The sequence below is a fragment of the Ranitomeya imitator genome, chromosome 2, assembly GCF_032444005.1.
Source record: "Ranitomeya imitator isolate aRanImi1 chromosome 2, aRanImi1.pri, whole genome shotgun sequence".
Lineage (NCBI taxonomy): Eukaryota > Metazoa > Chordata > Amphibia > Anura > Dendrobatidae > Ranitomeya > Ranitomeya imitator.
In genome coordinates, this window is record NC_091283.1 from 638,786,849 (window position 1) to 638,806,492 (window position 19,644).

Below are 19,644 nucleotides of genomic sequence, written 5' to 3' on the forward strand. Positions count from 1 at the left end.
CGATTCCAGACCTTGGGGAACCTGAGGAAGCAGTGGACTGAGTCTGGTGTGGAAACATCCAGAGCCACCGTGCACAGGCGTGTGCAGGAAATGGGCTACAGGTGCCGCATTCCCCAGGTAAAGCCACTTTTGAACCATAAACAGCGGCAGAGGCGCCTGACCTGGGCTACAGAGAAGCAGCACTGGACTGTTGCTAAGTGGTCCCAAGTACTTTTTCTGATGAAAGCAAATTTTGCATGTCATTCGGAAATCAAGGTGCCAGAGTCTGGAGGAAGACTGGGGAGAAGGAAATGCCAAAATGCCTGAAGTCCAGTGTCAAGTACCCACAGTCAGTGATGGTGTGGGGTGCCATGTCAGCTGCTGGTGTTGGTCCATTGTGTTTCATCAAGGGCAGGGTCAATGCAGCTAGCTATCAGGAGATTTTGGAGCACTTCATGCTTCCATCGGCTGAAATGCTTTATGGAGATGAAGATTTCATTTTTCAGCACGACCTGGCACCTGCTCACAGTGCCAAAACCACTGGTAAATGGTTTACTGACCATGGTATTACTGTGCTCAATTGGCCTGCCAACTCTCCTGACCTGAACCCCATAGAGAATCTGTGGGATATTGTGAAGAGAAAGTTGAGAGACGCAAGACCCAACACTCTGGATGAGCTTAAGGCCGCTATTGAAGCATCCTGGGCCTCCATAACATCTCAGCAGTGTCACAGGCTGATTGCCTCCATGCCACGCCGCATTGAAGCAGTCATTTCTGCCAAAGGATTCCCGACCAAGTATTGAGTGCATAACTGAACATTATTATTTGATGTTTTTTTTGTTTGTTATTAAAAAACACTTTTATTTGATTGGATGGGTGAAATATGCTAATTTATTGAGACAGGTTTTTTGGGTTATCAGGAGTTGTATGCCAAAATCATCAGTATTAAAACAATAAAAGACCTGACAAATTTCAGTTGGTGGATAATGAATCTATAATATATGAAAGTTTAATTATAATCATTACATTATGGTAAATAATGAAATTTAACACTATATGCTAATTTTTTGAGAAGGACCTGTATTTTGATCGCTTTTTATTCTGATTTTTGTTAGGCAGAATGACAAAAACCAGCAATTCGTGAATTTCTTTGGGTGGGGGGGGGGGGGGGCGTTTATACCGTTCTGCGTTTGGTAAAATTGATAAAGCAGTTTTATTCTTCGGGTCAGTACGATTACAGCGATACCTCATTTATATAATTTTTTTATGTTTTGGCGCTTTTATACAATAAAAACTAGTTTATAGAAAAAATAATTATTTTTGCATCGCTTTATTCTGAGAGCTATAACTTTTTTATTTTTTTGCTGATGACACTGTATGGTGGCTCGTTTTTTGCTGGACAAGATGACGTTTTCAGCGGTACCATGGTTATTTATATCCACTTTTTCTTCAGCGGTATGAGGATAAAGCATTGTTTTTTGCCTCTCTTTTTTTTACGGTGTTCACTGAAGGGGTTAACTAGTGGGACACTTTTATAGGTCAGGTAGTTATGGACGCGGCGATACTAAATATGTGTACTTTTATTGTTTTTTTTTATTTATTTACATAAAGAAATGTATTTATTGGAACAATATATTTTTTTTTATTTTATTTAAGATTTTTTTTTTTTTTTTTACACATGTAAATATTTTTTTTTTTTATTTGTCCCAGGGTGGGACATCATGCTATAGTGTCAGATCGCTGATCTGACACTTTGCAAAGCACCTCCCTGCAGGACCCGGAAGAAGCCCAGCGGCCATTTTGGATCCGGGGCCTGCAGGGAGGAGACGCACGGAACAACGCGATCACATCGCGTTGTTCCGAGGGTCTCAGGGAAGCACGCAGGGAGCCCCCTCCCTGCGTGATGCTTCTCTATGCCGCCGGAACACTGCGATCATGTTTGATCGCAGTGTTCCGGGGGTTAATGTGCCGGATGTCAGCTGTGATAATCAGCCGACACCCGGCCGCGTTCCCCCCGTGAGTGCGGCTGATCGGTGAGGACGTACTATCCCGTCGGTGGTCATAGGGGCCCAGACCACCTCGACGGGATAGTACGTCTAATGTCAGAAAGGGCTTAAAGGGGCTGTCCACTACAAGGACAACCCCTTCTTGATTCAAATGTTTGGTCCCCATAAAACAATAAAGCTTATACTGACCTCTCGTGCCAGCGCTGTACCTACGATGTAGGCATTTGCAGTCTTGGGGCTCCGATGCTGCTGCTGTAACACGTGATGCTGGCGCCTAATCAGCACTGTCCCCGCCTTCAGACAAATCAAGCATGAAACGAAAGTCCTGGCTGCAGCTGATCTCTCACTTCCGCTTCCTGAGTGAGTATAAGCTTTATTATTTTATCGGGGCCAAGTGAGGGGTATGAGAAGAAGTTGTCCAAGTAGAGGACAACTTCTTTAAGACTAGAAGGGCTTACATGTTTACAGACAGTGTATAGACACAAAATTCTATAGACTGATTTCTTAACTCCTTAGTGGCAAGGCCAAATTTTCCAAATGTGACGTGCCACTTTATGTGGAAATAACTCTAGAATGCTACAACATATCAAAGTGATTTTGAGATTGTGTTTTCGTGACACATTATATTTTATGTTCAAATTAAGAGAAGGACAGCGTCACATCTTGTCCTTCTCTTCATTTGAATTTGGATCTTCCTTCTGGGATGGACCTCCTGGTGAGGACGTGCGCCCTGATGTCCATAGAAACAATGTAACTATAGGGTGCGGCCTTACTACATTTTTTGATACTTACATTATATTTTATGATCATGGTAAATTTAGGTCGTTATGTTTTGCATTTATTTATGGAAAAAAAATATCAGAAATTTGCAATTTTCAAATAATTTTTTAATGATTATCCCTTTAATCCAGATAGTCCTACCATACAAAATAGCTGATAAACAACATTTCCAACAGTTCTGCTTTACATCAGCATCAACTGTAAAATGTTCTTTTATTTTGCTAGGATGTTAGGGTACGTTCACACAGTCAGTAAAAGATGCGGGTTGGACGCTGGGTACATCCGCCGCGTTCAACCCACAGAGTTCAGATGTGACAGCATAGTGGATGGGATTTCAAGAAATCCCATCCCCACTGTGTGCACCGGCGCCCGTGGATCGCCTGTGCAGAAGGACATGCAGCAAGTCTCTCCAGACCGCAGCATGTCAATTTATCTTGCGGAGAAGCGAGTCTCCACAAGATAAATGTCATCCGTACAATGTATTAGACGCGGTGATTCCGCACGGTTCAATGAAGACATGCGGAATCACCTGCGTTCAATAGCCGGCAGCGCTTTGGACACAGCGGACATGTGCTGTGTTCAAAGCGCTGCTGATTCCTGACCGTAGGGACTACGTGCCAAGGAAATGCATGGTAAAAATTAAGTAGCAAGTTTTTGAAGGTCTTACCTCCTAATTTTGTTCCTTTTTGGTCATAGATATTTTATTATTTTCTTTTTTTAAGATTAGTTATCATTTACTGGTTGCTCAATGGCACATCACATTTCAGTTTTAAATGTTTGTTTAGTATTTATCGTCATGCATATCCCGCGTTATGTATGGTATGTTTACCGATCGGATTAATTGATTTTGTATTTTGATAGAGAGGGCATTTCTGAACGCGGCGATACCAAATGTGTGGTTTTTTTTTAACCCTTTAATTTTCAATGGGGCGAAAGGGGGGTGATTTGAACTTTTAGATTTTTTATAAATAGTATATCCAGTTAAAGATATGATGACAAACTGAGTGGTTATTGTGTGTACAATATTGTGGAAAATGTGAAACATGGAATAATTCACATGCCTTGAGCAAGTGGTAAATCTACATTTAATGTCAACATATTTTACATGGTGAATCCTTATGCCAAAAGGAACAAATTTGAAGGGTAAGACTTAGCAATTTGCAAAGTTCATTTTCCTTGGCACCCTAGTGGGCACATACCCTTAGAAGCTTTAAAATTGCAACAGTAGTTTTTCATTTTTTTCCAGGAAATTTACAAGACTTATTTGTTTAGGGACCTATTCAGTTTTGAAGTGTCTTTGGGAGACATGTATATTGGAAACCCCCAAAAGTGATAAGATTTTATAAACAGTGACCCTCATCACATGAGGAACTGCTGTCAGTTAGTTTATTAATCCTCCAGGTGCTTTTCTGAAATTAATGCAAAGTGGAAGAGAAAAAAAATGATATTTTTACCACCTAAATGTTTCTCTCTTCGGAACAGGTCACTGCAGACCCCAAGACCATTATTTGGCTGTGAATTGCCATGGCAACTATCAGGACCACACAATCATCTCAGGGTGCAGATGAGATTAAAGAGGGAGCCACCACACTTTGTTAACCATTTAAGTGCTGTAGTCGCTATAAACAGGAGCATATAATGGGTTAAACTGCTATAGTTGGTGCCAAAACCAATTGGTACTGATGCAGCAGGATGTCAGCTATAGTGTACATAGTGTATAGTGCATTTTCACCAGTCGGGAAAACTATTCACTTATATCTCAACTCAAGTTTTAAATTGTATAGGTGGTCACTATGCGGCTTTCAGAATTGCATGTAATACTAGAAGGTAGAAGCAGAAAATCTGACCACAGGGGGAATAAGGCCACAAGGAGACTTCTAGCCATATTTAATATTATGACTAGAGACATGAATGAACGCTTAGTTTTTTATAGTGACAACTTTCTGTCATTAGTCTGTCAGATGATGCAGTGTCGCTTTTCATCTGGCTGCAGAAGGTCACTGCATTTGGCTTTGCAGATGCCTACTTAATCCTTCTGACTCTTGGACACAGTGCCAACCTCCCTCTGACTCTAATTGATACACCTGGACCTGGGTGTTTATAGACTCCAAGGCTCCTTCTGTGAATCTCCGGTAATATTCATATTTCTCCCTTGTGAAGGCTTGGAACTGTAAGGGGGTGTGCAGGCGGCTGGTTTGAGCCCTACATTCCTGTGCATGCCTACCTAATGAAACTGGGTATGTTTTGTGTTTGCTGTGTGCCCTGTGTATTTTATGATAGTTGACACTGTTTAATATGATAATGGCTGACGCTGTTCTGATATCTGTGTGTTAGGGACAGGAATAGGGACAGTCAATGGCAGTGGTAGGTCAGCATTGGTAAGGGTTATGTGTTGTGAATTCTGTTGTCAAGCTCCCTCCTGTGGTCAGGAATGGTACTTCGGCTAGTTCTGTCCATGAACTTCCTTTGGTGGCGGTGAGTGGTGCTGCTGCTTCGGAGTTTCCTTTCACAGGTGACGAGGCTAATTCGTTGACTGGCTGTTCTATTTAACTCCACTTAGTTCATTGCTCCATGCCACCTGTCAATGTTTCAGTATTGGTCTAGTCCGCTCCAGGATCTTGCTGGTGACCTGTCTACTCTATCAGAAGCTAAGTTCCTGCTTGAATTTTACTGTTTGCTATTTTCCTGTCCAGCTTGCTATTTGATTTTTGTCCTGCTTGCTGGAAGCTCTGGGACGCCGAGGGGGCGCCTTCGCCCCGTGAGTCGGTGCGGAGGTCTTGCACCCTCGGCGTGGTTTTTTGTAGGGTTTTGTGTTGACCGCAAAGTTACCTTTCCTATCCTCTCTCTGTTCAGTAAGTCGGGCCTCTCTTTGCTAAATCTATTTCATCTCGGTGTTTGTGATTTTCATCTTGTTTCACAGTCAATATATGTGGGGGGCTGCCTTTTCCTTTGGGGAATTTTCTCTGAGGCAAGGTAGGCTTTGTTTTCCTCCTTTAGGGCTAGCTAGTTCTTAGGCTGTGCCGAGTTGCATAGGGAGCGTTAGGCGCAATCCACAGCTATTTCTAGTGTGTGCGATAGGATTAGGGATTGCGGTCAGCAGAGTTTCCACTTCCCAGAGCTTGTCCTGTATTTTTGTCACTATCAGGTTTTTTCTGAGTGCTCTTAACCACCAGGTCCATTGTTGTCCTAACTACCAGGTCATAACAGTACAGGTGGCCAAAAGTACTAATGCATCTCAATAGAGGGATAAGAGAAGTTCTGAGACCATTTTTTTTTCTTTGCAGTGTGTTTTGTTTCTCTTTTCCCCTTTACATCTGGGTGGTTCAGAACACAGTTGTAGACATGGACATTCAAGGTCTGTCCTCTTTGATGGATAATCTCACTATAAGTGTACAAAACATTCAAGATTTTGTGGTTCAGAATCCGATGTCAGAGCCTAGGATTCCAATTCCTGATTTGTTTTTTGGTGATAGATCTAAGTTCTTGAATTTCAAAAATAATTGTAAATTGTTTCTTGCCTTGAAACCTCGCTCCTCAGGTGACCCTGTTCAACAAGTAAAGATCATTATTTCTTTGTTACGCGGTGACCCTCAAGACTGGGCATTTTCCCTTGCGCCAGGAGATCCGGCATTGCGTGATGTTGATGCGTTTTTCCTGGCGCTTGGATTGCTTTATGACGAACCTAATTCAGTGGATCAGGCAGAGAAAATCTTGCTGGCTCTGTGTCAGGGTCAGGATGAAGCGGAGATATATTGTCAGAAGTTTAGAAAGTGGTCTGTGCTCACTCAGTGGAATGAATGTGCCCTGGCAGCAATCTTCAGAAAGGGTCTCTCTGAAGCCCTTAAGGATGCCATGGTGGGATTTCCCATGCCTGCTGGTCTGAATGAGTCTATGTCTTTGGCCATTCAGATCGATCGACGCTTGCGTGAGCGTAAAACTGTGCACCATTTGGCGGTACTATCTGAGCATGGGCCTGAGCCTATGCAATGTGATAGGACTTTGACCAGAGCTGAACGGCAAGAATACAGACGTCGGAATGGGCTATGTTTTTACTGTGGTGATTCCACTCATGCTATCTCCGATTGTCCTAAGCGCACTAAGCGGTTCGCTAGGTCTGACACCATTGGTACGGTACAGTCTAAATTTCTATTGTCCGTTACTCTGATTTGCTCTCTGTCGTCCTATTCTGTAATGGCATTTGTGGATTCAGGCGCTGCCCTGAATTTGATGGACTTGGAGTTTTGCTAGGCGCTGTGGTTTTTCCTTGGAGCCCTTGCAGTATCCTATTCCATTGAGAGGAATTGATGCTACGCCTTTGGCCAAGAATAAGCCTCAGTACTGGACCCAATTGACCATGTGCATGGCTCCTGCACATCAGGAGGATATTCGCTTTTTGGTGTTGCATAATCTGCATGATGTGGTCGTTTTGGGGTTGCCATGGCTACAGGTCCATAATCCAGTATTGGATTGGAAGTCTATGTCTGTGTCCAGCTGGGGTTGTCAGGGGGTACATGGTGATGTTCCCTTTTTGTCAATTTCGTCTTCCACTTCTTCTGAAGTTCCGGAGTTTTTGTCGGATTACCGGGATGTATTTGATGAGCCTAAGTCCAGTGCTCTACCTCCTCATAGGGACTGTGATTGTGCCATTAATTTGATTCCTGGTAGTAAGTTTCCTAAAGGCCGTTTGTTCAATTTATCTGTGCCAGAACACGCCGCTATGCGGAGTTATATAAAGGAATCCTTGGAGAAAGGTCATATTCGCCCGTCGTCGTCACCGTTGGGAGCAGGGTTCTTTTTTGTGGGCAAGAAGGATGGTTCTTTGAGACCTTGCATTGATTACCGCCTTCTTAATAAAATTACAGTTAAATTTCAGTACCCCTTGCCACTGCTCTCTGATTTGTTTGCTCGTATCAAAGGGGCTAGTTGGTTCACCAAGATAGATCTTCGAGGGGCGTATAATCTTGTGCGCATTAAACAGGGCGATGAATGGAAAACCGCATTTAATACGCCCGAGGGCCATTTTGAGTACCTGGTCATGCCTTTCGGGCTTTCCAATGCTCCATCAGTATTTCAGTCCTTTATGCATGACATCTTCCGAGAGTATCTGGATAAATTCCTGATTGTATATTTGGATGACATTTTGGTCTTTTCGGATGATTGGGAGTCTCATGTGAAGCAGGTCAGAATGGTGTTTCAGGTCCTTCGTGCTAATTCCTTGTTTGTGAAGGGGTCAAAGTGTCTCTTTGGTGTTCAGAAGGTTTCATTTTTGGGTTTCATTTTTTCCCCTTCTACTATCGAGATGGACCCTGTTAAAGTCCAGGCCATTCATGATTGGACTCAGCCGACGTCTGTGAAGAGCCTGCAAAAGTTCCTGGGCTTTGCTAATTTTTACCGTCGCTTCATCGCTAATTTTTCCAGTATTGCTAAACCGTTGACTGAATTTGACCAAGAAGGGTGCTGATGTTGTCAATTGGTCTTCTGCGGCTGTGGAAGCTTTTCAGGAGTTGAAGCGTCGATTTTCTTCTGCTCCTGTGTTGTGCCAGCCAGATGTTTCGCTTCCGTTTCAGGTTGAGGTTGATGCTTCTGAGATTGGAGCAGGGGATGTTTTGTCACAAAGAAGTTCTGACGGTTCGGTGATGAAACCATGTGCTTTCTTTTCTAGGAAGTTTTCGCCTGCTGAGCGCAATTATGATGTTGGCAATAGAGAGTTGTTGGCCATGAAGTGGGCATTTGAGGAGTGGCGTCATTGGCTGGAGGGAGCCAAGCATCGCGTGGTGGTCTTGACGGATCACAAAAATTTGACTTATCTCGAGTCTGCCAAACGGTTGAATCCTAGACAGGCTCGATGGTCGCTATTTTTCTCCCGTTTTGATTTTGTGGTTTCATACCTTCCGGGCTCTAAGAATGTGAAGGCTGATGCCCGGTCTAGGAGTTTTGTGCCTGACTCTCCGGGTGTTTCTGAGCCGGCGGGTATTCTCAAAGAGGGGGTAATTTTGTCTGCCATCTCCCCTGATTTGCGGCGGGTGCTGCAAAAATTTCAGGCTGATATACCTGACCGTTGCCCAGCGGAGAAACTGTTTGTCCCTGATAAATGGACTAGTAGAGTTATCTCTGAGGTTCATTGTTCGGTGCTGGCTGGGCATCCTGGAATCTTTGGTACTAGAGATTTGGTGGCTAGATCCTTTTGGTGGCCGTCTTTGTCACGGGATGTGCGTTCTTTTGTGCAGTCCTGTGGGACTTGTGCTCGGGCTAAGCCCTGCTGTTCTCGTGCCAGTGGGTTGCTTTTGCCCTTGCCGGTCCCGAAGAGGCCCTGGACGCATATCTCTATGGATTTTATTTCGGATCTCCCTGTCTCTCAAAAGATGTCGGTCATTTGGGTGGTTTGTGATCGTTTTTCGAAGATGGTCCATTTGGTACTCTTGTCTAAATTGCCTTCCTCCTCTGATTTGGTGCCATTGTTTTTCCAACATGTGGTTCGTTTGCATGGCATTCCGGAGAACATCGTTTCTGACAGAGGTTCCCAGTTTGTTTCGAGGTTTTGGCGATCCTTTTGTGCTAGGATGGGCATTGATTTGTCTTTTTCCTCGGCTTTCCATCCTCAGACAAATGGCCAAACCGAACGAACTAATCAGACTTTGGAAACATATCTGAGATGCTTTGTTTCTGCTGATCAGGATGATTGGGTGTCCTTTTTGCCGTTGGCTGAGTTCGCCCTTAATAATCGGGCCAGCTCGGCTACTTTGGTTTCGCTGTTTTTCTGCAATTCTGGCTTCCATCCTCATTTCTCTTCAGGGCAGGTTGAGTCTTCGGACTGTCCTGGTGTAGATACTGTGGTGGACAGGTTGCAGCAGATTTGGACTCATGTGGTGGACAATTTGACATTGTCCCAGGAGAAGGCTCAACGTTTCGCTAACCGCCGGCGCTGTGTGGGTCCCCGACTTCGTGTTGGGGATTTGGTTTGGTTGTCGTCTCGTTATGTTCCTATGAAGGTTTCCTCTCCTAAGTTTAAGCCTCGTTTCATTGGTCCGTATAAGATTTCTGAGATTCTTAATCCTGTGTCATTTCGTTTGGCTCTTCCAGCTTCCTTTGCCATCCATAATGTGTTCCATAAATCATTGCTGCAGAGATACATGGCGCCTGTGGTTCCATCCGTTGATCCTCCTGCCCCGGTGTTGGTTGGGGGGGAGTTGGAGTATGTGGTGGAGAAGATTTTGGATTCCCGTATTTCGAGACGGAAACTCCAGTACCTGGTCAAGTGGAAGGGTTATGGTCAGGAAGATAATTCCTGGGTTTTTGCCTCTGATGTTCATGCTGCCGATCTGGTTCGTGCCTTTCATTTGGCTCATCCTGGTCGGCTTGGGGGCTCTGGTGAGGGTTCGGTGACCCCTCCTCAAGGGGGGGGGTACTGTTGTGAATTCTGTTGTCAAGCTCCCTCCTGTGGTCAGGAATGGTACTTCGGCTAGTACTGTCCATGAACTTCCTTTGGTGGCGGTGAGTGGTGCTGCTGCTTCGGAGTTTCCTTTCACAGGTGACGAGGCTAATTCGTTGACTGGCTGTTCTATTTAACTCCACTTAGTTCATTGCTCCATGCCACCTGTCAATGTTTCAGTATTGGTCTAGTCCGCTCCAGGATCTTGCTGGTGACCTGTCTACTCTATCAGAAGCTAAGTTCCTGCTTGAATTTTACTGTTTGCTATTTTCCTGTCCAGCTTGCTATTTGATTTTTGTCCTGCTTGCTGGAAGCTCTGGGACGCCGAGAGGGGCGCCTTCGCCCCGTGAGTCGGTGCGGAGGTCTTGCACCCTCGGCGTGGTTTTTTGTAGGGTTTTGTGTTGACCGCAAAGTTACCTTTCCTATCCTCTCTCTGTTCAGTAAGTCGGGCCTCTCTTTGCTAAATCTATTTCATCTCTGTGTTTGTGATTTTCATCTTGTTTCACAGTCAATATATGTGGGGGGCTGCCTTTTCCTTTGGGGAATTTTCTCTGAGGCAAGGTAGGCTTTGTTTTCCTCCTTTAGGGCTAGCTAGTTCTTAGGCTGTGCCGAGTTGCATAGGGAGCGTTAGGCGCAATCCACAGCTATTTCTAGTGTGTGCGATATTATTAGGGATTGCGGTCAGCAGAGTTTCCACTTCCCAGAGCTTGTCCTGTATTTTTGTCACTATCAGGTTTTTTCTGAGTGCTCTTAACCACCAGGTCCATTGTTGTCCTAACCACCAGGTCATAACAGTTATGGCAGTGTAGTTGTGGGTTAGTGTTAAGGGGGCACTGTAGAGTAGGAGACTAGATTGTGTTGAGAACTGGTTTCAGTCAGAGTAGTGACAGTTGAGAAAGGGGCGGAGCCAGTGTAGTGGCAGTGAGAGTGGCTTTCTGAGGTAATTTTCAGGTAGTGGGAGGAGCTAGAGCAGAGTGAGAGGAATTGTTCTAGAAGCAGTGGTAGTAGTTGTGTGGTGAGTTACAGTTGAAAGAGACAGAAGAAGCACTGAGGGTAGCAGGTCTGGAGATGTTAGATCTTAAAGCACGTGAAAAGCGAGGCAGTCTGGAAGGGTCGGTGGCTTGTCTGTGGGTTACCTCCCGTGACGTCCCGGACTTACGGCCCGAACAGGAATTGCAGAGGCAACCTGATTTTTCGCCCAGGATGGGGAAAGTGGACGGGGAGCACCTAGTATGAGAAAACTGGAATTCCCAGGGAACTGCAGGTCTGGAAGCCACGGTGCTAGAAGATAAGCTGAAGGAAAAGACCAGGGAAAGTGCAGGAGGAGAAGTTCTTATATCTTTTGAAGATTGTTGGATTAAGTCTGTTATAAAGATGCACAAATTGAGTAAAGTTTTATTGAAAATGAATCGGGACTTTGATAATATTTGTGTGTGTCTGCGACGGATTGGAGCCCTGTATGCTGTGAAGGATTCTGACTCACAGGTGGGTGAACTACTTGACACACACACAGCACACCACAAAATGGACATGATATTTCTGTAGTGGAGCGTCGGGGTGTGATGAGGAAGCAGCAGCAATCCCTCTGTACGGTTACCACCCTGGCCCCCGTTACAGAACTATAGCAGTCGGTTATCTTCCTCTCTGGTGCTGTTGGAGGACGTCTGTTGTTACCTCTCTGAATGTGCTCAAGATAACTATTCCCCTTATTCGTCTACCCTGTCTTTCGTTTTAGTTGGGACTGACTAGTTGCTCATCTCATCCTCTCCCTAACCAGGGCCTATTGCTAAGGGTCAGGCAGGGATTAGGTTCCTACTCGGCGATAGGTGTAGAACCTACATAGGGACGTTTAGGGCAGACAGGATGTTAGAGCTGCCTAGGGGTCTCCACTCCCCACATCCTTAGTGTTTGGGTCCCCTTTCCCCTCATGTTGCACTTAGTCTTCCCACACTGTGCATGACACTCTCCTAAGCTATATTCTGGACACTAGGTAAAAATAACTTCATACTCATACCTCTCAACTTTGTAATCGCAAGTCAAGGAAAGCTCTTAAACCATGTCCCCAATCACCTAGGAACACTCAAGAAACCCTCACTTTCATGAAAATTTACATAAAGTCCTCCCACGTGGCGAAGCATTTTGTGGAACAAGCCTAAGTAAAAAAAACATATGGTTAGGTGGAGTGGGGTATGATTACCTAATATTGTTAGTGGCTTGTGGTCCTCCATCATGATATCTTTGTACAGATCCTTGTGTCCTTCTATGTACTCCCACTCCTCCATGGAGAAATGGACAGAAACATCCTGACACCTTATAGGAACCTGACACATAAAGAAACAATCATTATTTGGAAACATTACCTCTTGTGTTACTGTATAATGTCCCAATATTCCCAGCAGCACTCACCTCTCTAGTCAGCAGCTCAATGATCTTGTTGGAGAGTTCTAGGATCTTCTGCTCATTGTTCTTAACATTGATCAGTGAATGAGGCAGAGGCTTCTCTATGATAGGCTTCTGTGCCATGTGCCATCCTCTTGCTATATTAGGATAGTTGCTGGAGGTCACACACTCTCCAGATGCCTTTCTCACTACTGCGCAATCCTGTGTATGTAGAGAGGCTATGTAAAACATCACTATATACATTCCCAGAATTCCTCATCTTTCCAGTCATATCTCTACTCTATATTGAAATTCTGGTTAACATTCATAACTTTCCAATGGCGGTACTCAGTGGTATGGATTGACCCTCCAGACAATAGTAGAAGAACCTCTACTAGACTCAAGTAGACAAGCAGCTAAAGTTTGAATTTTATTGGCAAGCCGGGATATGGTAAAAATAAGGATAGCCAACTTTTTGATTTATCCCAGACCTTGGTCACAGATTGTATCCTAAAATGTTTTGTAGGTTCATAAGCAGGCTGCTAATGCTAAAATTCTACCCTTAACTGTAGGGCTATTTGAGTGCCATGGTTGTTCTACTACTACTTTGTGTTATTAATAGTCATGTGCTCATGTGACTTTTTTTCCGGAAACCCTCACCTCTCCGGTTAGCAGATGGATGATTTCCAAGGTGATATTTAATATAACTTCTGTCACCTCACTTGTGACCTCCATTCTGGTCACCATCATGAAGTAGACAATAAAGAAGATTTCCTAAAAAGAAAGGAAAAAAGTATGAAGTTAGCACCTGTATTACCTTCTTCTCTAGTGATGAGCGAGTATACTTGTTAGGCTATATTCACACTTAGCGGTTTTTACCGCGGAACCGCCGCGATTTTGATGCAGCGGGTCCGCAGCAGTTTCCATAGCGTTTACAGTAACATGTAAACCCTATGGAAACCGCAAACCGCTGTGCACATGCTGCGGGAAAAACCGCGCGGGAACGCAGCGGTTTACAACCCGCAGCATGTCACTTCTTTGTGCAGAATCGCTGCGATTCTGCACCCATAGGAATACATTGAACCGCTTACTTCCCGCATGGGGCTGTGCCCACGTTGCGGGAAGTAAGCGGATAATGTGCGGGTGGTACCCGGGGTGGAGGAGAGGAGACTCTCCTCCAGGCCCTGGGAACCATATTTGGGGTTAAAAAATAAAAAATCTGGTTATACTCACCCTCTGATGTCCGGAGCTCCTGGGCGCTGCACGCGGCCGTCCGGTCAGAGTTGCTGTGCGACCAGGACCTGCGGTGACGTCGCGGTCACATGACCGTGACGTCACGAAGGGTCCTTCTCCCACAGCATCTTAGGAACCGGACCGCCGGGTGCAGCGCCCAGGAGATCCGGACATCAGAGGGTGAGTATAACCAATTTTTATTATTTTTAACATTACTATTGATGCTGCATATTGCTGCATATGCAGCATCAATAGTATAGGCGGAAACCCGCAGCGGAAAACGCGGAACAAACCGCGATAAATCTGCAGGGAGAACCGCAGTTGTTTTGCCCTGCAGATTTATCAAATCCGCTGCGGGAGAACCCGCAGGGACCCGACGCAAGGTGTGAACATAGCCTTACTCGGGTTTCCCCCAGCATACTCGGGTGATCTCCTAGATAGGCTGAACACATGTGGGAATTCCCTAACAGGCAACCCCCACATGTACTCAGGTTGTCTAGCAGTAGCAAATCATGCAGCTGCAGCGACAAAAACTAAATCTCCGAGCACTAACAAATACTCGGAGACCACCTGAGCGTGCTCGGGGAAACCCGAGTAACGAGTACACTCACTCATCACTATTCTTCTCTACTAAAACACACACTGATACTAACCATATAATACAGAACAAAATCTACTAGAGTAAAATGCATACATTCCAGGTAACCATGAATATGAAGAATACCAATCTACACAGTCAGCCTGTAGCTGGACTTGTGTTATCCCATCCTGGCTATTTATCTATTTACCTATCCAAATGAAAGATGGTAACTTATTAATTGCCGACATGTCCACCAAATCTGAGAATGAGGTCTCTATGCAATGCCCTGTTGTCCATTCCTGCCACCATTCCAGTTTTAGTGTATGGCTATGTGCACACCCTGCGGATTTTGCTGAGGATGCACAGCGGATTTGATGCTGTGGATCCGCAGCAGTTTTCCATGAGGTGTACAGTACCATGTAAACCTATGAAAAACAAAATCCGCAGTGCACATGCTGCGGGAAAAAACGTGCGGAAACGCAGCGGTTTATATTCCGCAGCATGTCAATTCTTTGTGCGGATTCCGCAGCATTTTACATCTGCTCCTCAATAGGAATCCGCAGGTGTAAAACCGCAGGTGGAATCCGCACAAAAACCGCGGTAATTCCGCGGTAAATCCGCAGTGTGGTTTACCTGCGGATTTACAAATATCAGTGCGGAAAAATCAGCACACCATTCTGCAGCGTGTGCACATGGCCTATATGGGTCTGCCAGACGTAGCTGAATAGCGCTCAACTATGCCCAGCAGTCCCATAGACAATGGAACAGTGAGGCGCGTGCACGACCATCACTTCAAGTGAGGCTGTGACTTCAGAGGGCTGTTCTTTGGATTGGGGAGAGCCCACAGCGATCATCAAGTTATCACCTATGCTTTAAATGAATGATAGCTTGCTAAGAAGGGAGTACCTCTTTAAAGTGTAACCGTCATTTTTATTTATTTATTTTTTTAAATCAGATCATTTTTATTGATCATTCAATTTCATAAACAATGACATACATTATACAGGAGAAGGAGGTCTTGGAGCTTCAACGGGATCCACATGCAGCACCAGATGGGTGGAGCCAAATCAGAAGGCAGGTGGGTGCTCGCACGGCTAGTGAGCACAGCCAAACAGGAAAATTGAGAGGATAGCGCCACACCACTGATGAAAAAAAAAACTTTATTCAAGCATAGCAAGCCATATTAAAAACATGAAATTCCCTACGCGTTTCAGGTGCATGCAGCATGATCCTATGACTAAGGGTGCTGCATGCACCTGACACGCGTAAGGCTTTTCATGTTTTTAATATGGCTTGCTATGCTTGAATAAAGTTTTTTTTTTTCATCAGTGGTGTGGCGCTATCCTCTCAATTTTTCCCGTTTGGCTGTACATACATTATACATTATAGTACAAACACAATAAACAAGTTTAACCCTTACAGTTTACATAGTCCTATATCTGCCAAGGTATTCCATGCCAGAGTTATCAATTTTGTCCAAATGAAGATTTTCCCAAAGCCTGGTGACACACTATTAAATGCAGGGATTATACCGAAACTACTATGTTCACTAACAAGATGTTTACGAACAGAAAATAATTGGTATCTATATGTCCTCAACATACAATAATTAAAAAGCCCAAATAGCCAACCGGTCTAGTACAGTTATTCTGAGTAGGTCCACAGATGCCACCCCAGGGGTTACCAGCCACCATTCCCATATATTTATAAACCTTTTTATTGAGTTCCTTTTAATGTAAGTACCTCTCTTCAAGCATATGGTATTATTAATTTTAGCTTTCAATTCCTCCAATGTTGGGGGATTACGGTCTAACCAGTGCAATGTTAACAAATTCCTGGCCAGGAACAGCATGCCCAGAATGGCGGTAGTCACAGGGGATCTTAAATATACCCCTACCCCCAGAAGGCCCAGTATGCACACTCTAGAATCAAGTTGTATGTGTATCCCGAATACTTGTTTAATCAGAGAGGTCACCCCCACCCAGTAGTGGCCTATATCAACACATTCCCATAGCACATGCATCAGATGGGCCCCATTCGTACCGCATCTCGGACATGAGTCTTCAGTCCGAGACCCAATTTTAAACAATATATTAGGTGTCTTATATACCCTGTGGATAAGGAAAATTTGGGACATTCTTAGATAAAGATAGTATAAGTGTTGTTTCTAGTATTTCTGTCCATTGTTCTTCAGCTATGGGCCAAGCTCTTCTTCCCACTTTGATCTGACCAACATGGGATGCTTATCTAGATACAAAGTAATAATAGCCTAAAACTTTGGATTGATCCATCACGTATTATTGGGATCAATAGCAAAATCCCTCTCACCGAAGCCCTCTAGTTTAGCTATTTAACTTAGTTTAGGATTGTGCCACAGAGGGGAATAGTTTGTGAATCCCTTGATACGGAGAATGACCTTGCCCCATCCCAGATTTTATAGATCAAATTTGGAGTGTGAGCCGTTGACTCATTTTCCCTGAGGAAGCCAGCCTCAAGAGTGTCTCCGTATCTACATCACCTAATACTTGACAACAAAACAGATCTTCTTTTGATTAGCTGGCCTCGCAACGTACCGTATTTTTCGGACTATAAGATGCACCGGACCATAAGACGCAGCCCAAATTTTCAGAATAAAAATAAGGGAAAAAAAAAATGTTTCAAATGGCGGTACGTCTTACAGTCTGAATTCAGCTTATCAGTGAAGGGATCGGCACAGGTGGAGAAGTGGTCACAGGGGTCTTTCGGTGGTCCAGGCTGGTGCGTTGGCCTCCAGAAAATCCCATCCCAGGCTGGTGTTCTGTGCTTGGGTAGGGGTGGAGGCTCTGTGCTTCGGGGTAGTGGCTGTGCTCCGGGGCAGGGGCTGTGCTCCGCTCCAGAACAGTGGCTGTGCTCCGGGGCAGGGGCTGTGGTCTGGAATAGTGGCTGTGCTCCAGGGCAGGGGATGTGCTCCAGAACAGTGGCTGTGCTCCAGGGCAGGGGATGTGCTCCAGAACAGTGGCTGGGCTCCGGGGCAGGGGCTGGGCTCAGGGACCGAGGCTGGGCTCAGGGACCGAGGCTGTGCTGCGGGGCAGGGGCTGTGCTGTGGCAGCAGCTCTCTGGGCTCAGTGAGGGCTCCGACGGCATTTCGTGAAAGCCCGGTGGCCCCCCGCTCATCCGTTAATGGCATGGTCATGTTGCGGTGGCCTCCGAGAACATGGGTGCCGGGAAAATGGCCGCCGGCTGGCGCACGCTCAGATTCGTTGACGAGATTTGAATCTGAGCGTGCGTCGGCCCGGCGGCCATTTTCCCTGCGCCAAGTTCTCGGAGGCCACCGCAACATGCCATTAACGGATGAGCGGGGGACCTCCGGGCTTTTTCAAAATGCCGTCGGAGCCCCCACTGAGCCCAGAGAGCTGCTGCCACAGCCCCGCAGCCCCACAGCACAGCCCCTGCCCGCAGCACAGCCACAGCCACACCAGCATGTGAAGGGAGGCTGCATCGGGACCGCCGCCGCTGCCGCATGATTTGTAGGTATATTGAGACTACAAGACGCACCCCCATTCTCCTCTAACATTTTTGGGGAAAAAAGTGCATCTTGTAGTCCGAAAAATACGGTAACTTGTATCATGCCACAATGAAGATGTCATGCCAAGCCGGCTAATCAAAAGAAGAGCCATGAATGCCGTCATATACGTGGCAGTTCTCATGGCTCCCATCCAGCAGTCACAGATTACTGACGTGCTAATGGACTGAGTTGCACCTCTAGTTTTGAATCTCTCTCTAAGGCTACGTTCACATTTGTGTTGTGCGCTGCTGTGTCGGTGACGCAATGCACAACGCAAACAAGAACGCATGCAAAACGCATAGTTTTGCGACGCATGCGTCCTTTTTCGCCGGTTTTTGGACGCAAAAAAATGCATCTTGCTGCATCCTCTGCGCCCTAACGCTTGCGGCAAAAAAGACGCATGCATCGCAAAACGCATGCGCCCCCATGTTAAATATAGGGGCGCATGCGTCGCCGCGGCTGAGCCCGACGCAGCCCGGCAGAACGCAAATGTGAACGTAGCCTTAGCGGCTCAGACTCGTAGGTGAATATTTAGAGACAGTTTTTATTGACATTTTTTGTTTCTTTTACATATGTGTGAAAGCTTGTTTTTCATGTGGTGAGTTGACATTTTTATTGACACTACACTGTGTGCAGAATTATTAGGCAAGTTGTATTTTAGAGGATAATTTTTATTATTTATCAACAACTATGTTCTCAATCAACCCAAAAGACTCATAAATATCAAAGCTTAATATTTTTGGAAGTTGGAGTGGGTTTTTTTAGATTTGGCTATCTTAGGAGGATATCTGTTTGTGCAGGTAACTATTACTGTGCAGAATTATTAGGCAACTTAAAAAAAAAAAAAAAAAAAAAAAAAATAATATATATATATATATATATATATATATATATATATATATATATTCCCATCACACTTGTTTATTTTCACCAGGTCAACCATCAACCAATATAACTGCACAAAATTTAGAAATAAATATTTCTAACATGCAAAAACAAAACCCCCCAAAATTAGTGACCAATATAGCCACCTTTCTTTATGATGACACTAACAGCCTTCCATCCATAGATTTTGTCAGTTTCTTGATCTGTTTACGATTAACATTGCTTGCAGCAGCCACCACTGCCTCCAGACACTGTTCCGAGAGGTGGAGTGTTTTCCCTCCCTGTAGATCTCACATTTTATGAGGGACCACAGGTTCTCTATGGGGTTCAAATCAGGTGAACAAGGGGTCCATGTCATTATTTTTACTTCTTTGAGACCTTTACTGGCCAGCCACGCTGTGGTGTAGTTGGAGGCATGTGATGGAGCATTGTCCTGCATGAAGATCATGTTTTTCTTGAACGATACCGACTTCTTCCTGTACCACTGCTTGAAGAAGTTCTCTTCCAGAAACTGGCAGTAGGTCTGGGAGTTAAGCGTCACTCCATCCTCAACCCGAAAAGGTTCCACAAGTTCATCTTTGATGATACCAGCCCATACCAGTAGCCCACCTCCACCTTGCTGGCGTCTAAGTCGGAGTGGAGCTCTCAGCCCTTTACTGATCCAGCCTCTGGCCCATCCATCTGGCCTTTCAAGAGTCGCTCTCATTTCATCAGTCCATAACACCTTTGGAAAGTCAGTCTTAAGATATTTCTTGGCCCAGTCTGGACGTTTTATCTTATGTTTCTTGTTCAAAGGTGGTCATTTTTCAGCCTTCCTTACCTTGGCCAT

General features: G+C 45.1%; 1 protein-coding gene across 2 annotated transcripts in view; it reads right to left on the bottom strand.

The window, feature by feature from the left end:
* LOC138665345 (oocyte zinc finger protein XlCOF7.1-like) overlaps positions 1-19,644 on the bottom strand; it is a 75,364-nt gene that overhangs the window by 10,777 nt on the left and 44,943 nt on the right. For both annotated transcript variants that reach the window (XM_069752739.1, XM_069752740.1), the window contains exons 2-4: positions 13,234-13,347; positions 12,601-12,795; positions 12,392-12,515 (exon numbers count right to left, since the gene is read on the bottom strand). In XM_069752739.1, the coding sequence (XP_069608840.1) occupies positions 12,392-12,515; positions 12,601-12,795; positions 13,234-13,347 (433 nt within the window). The remainder of the gene's footprint in view (positions 1-12,391; positions 12,516-12,600; positions 12,796-13,233; positions 13,348-19,644) is intronic.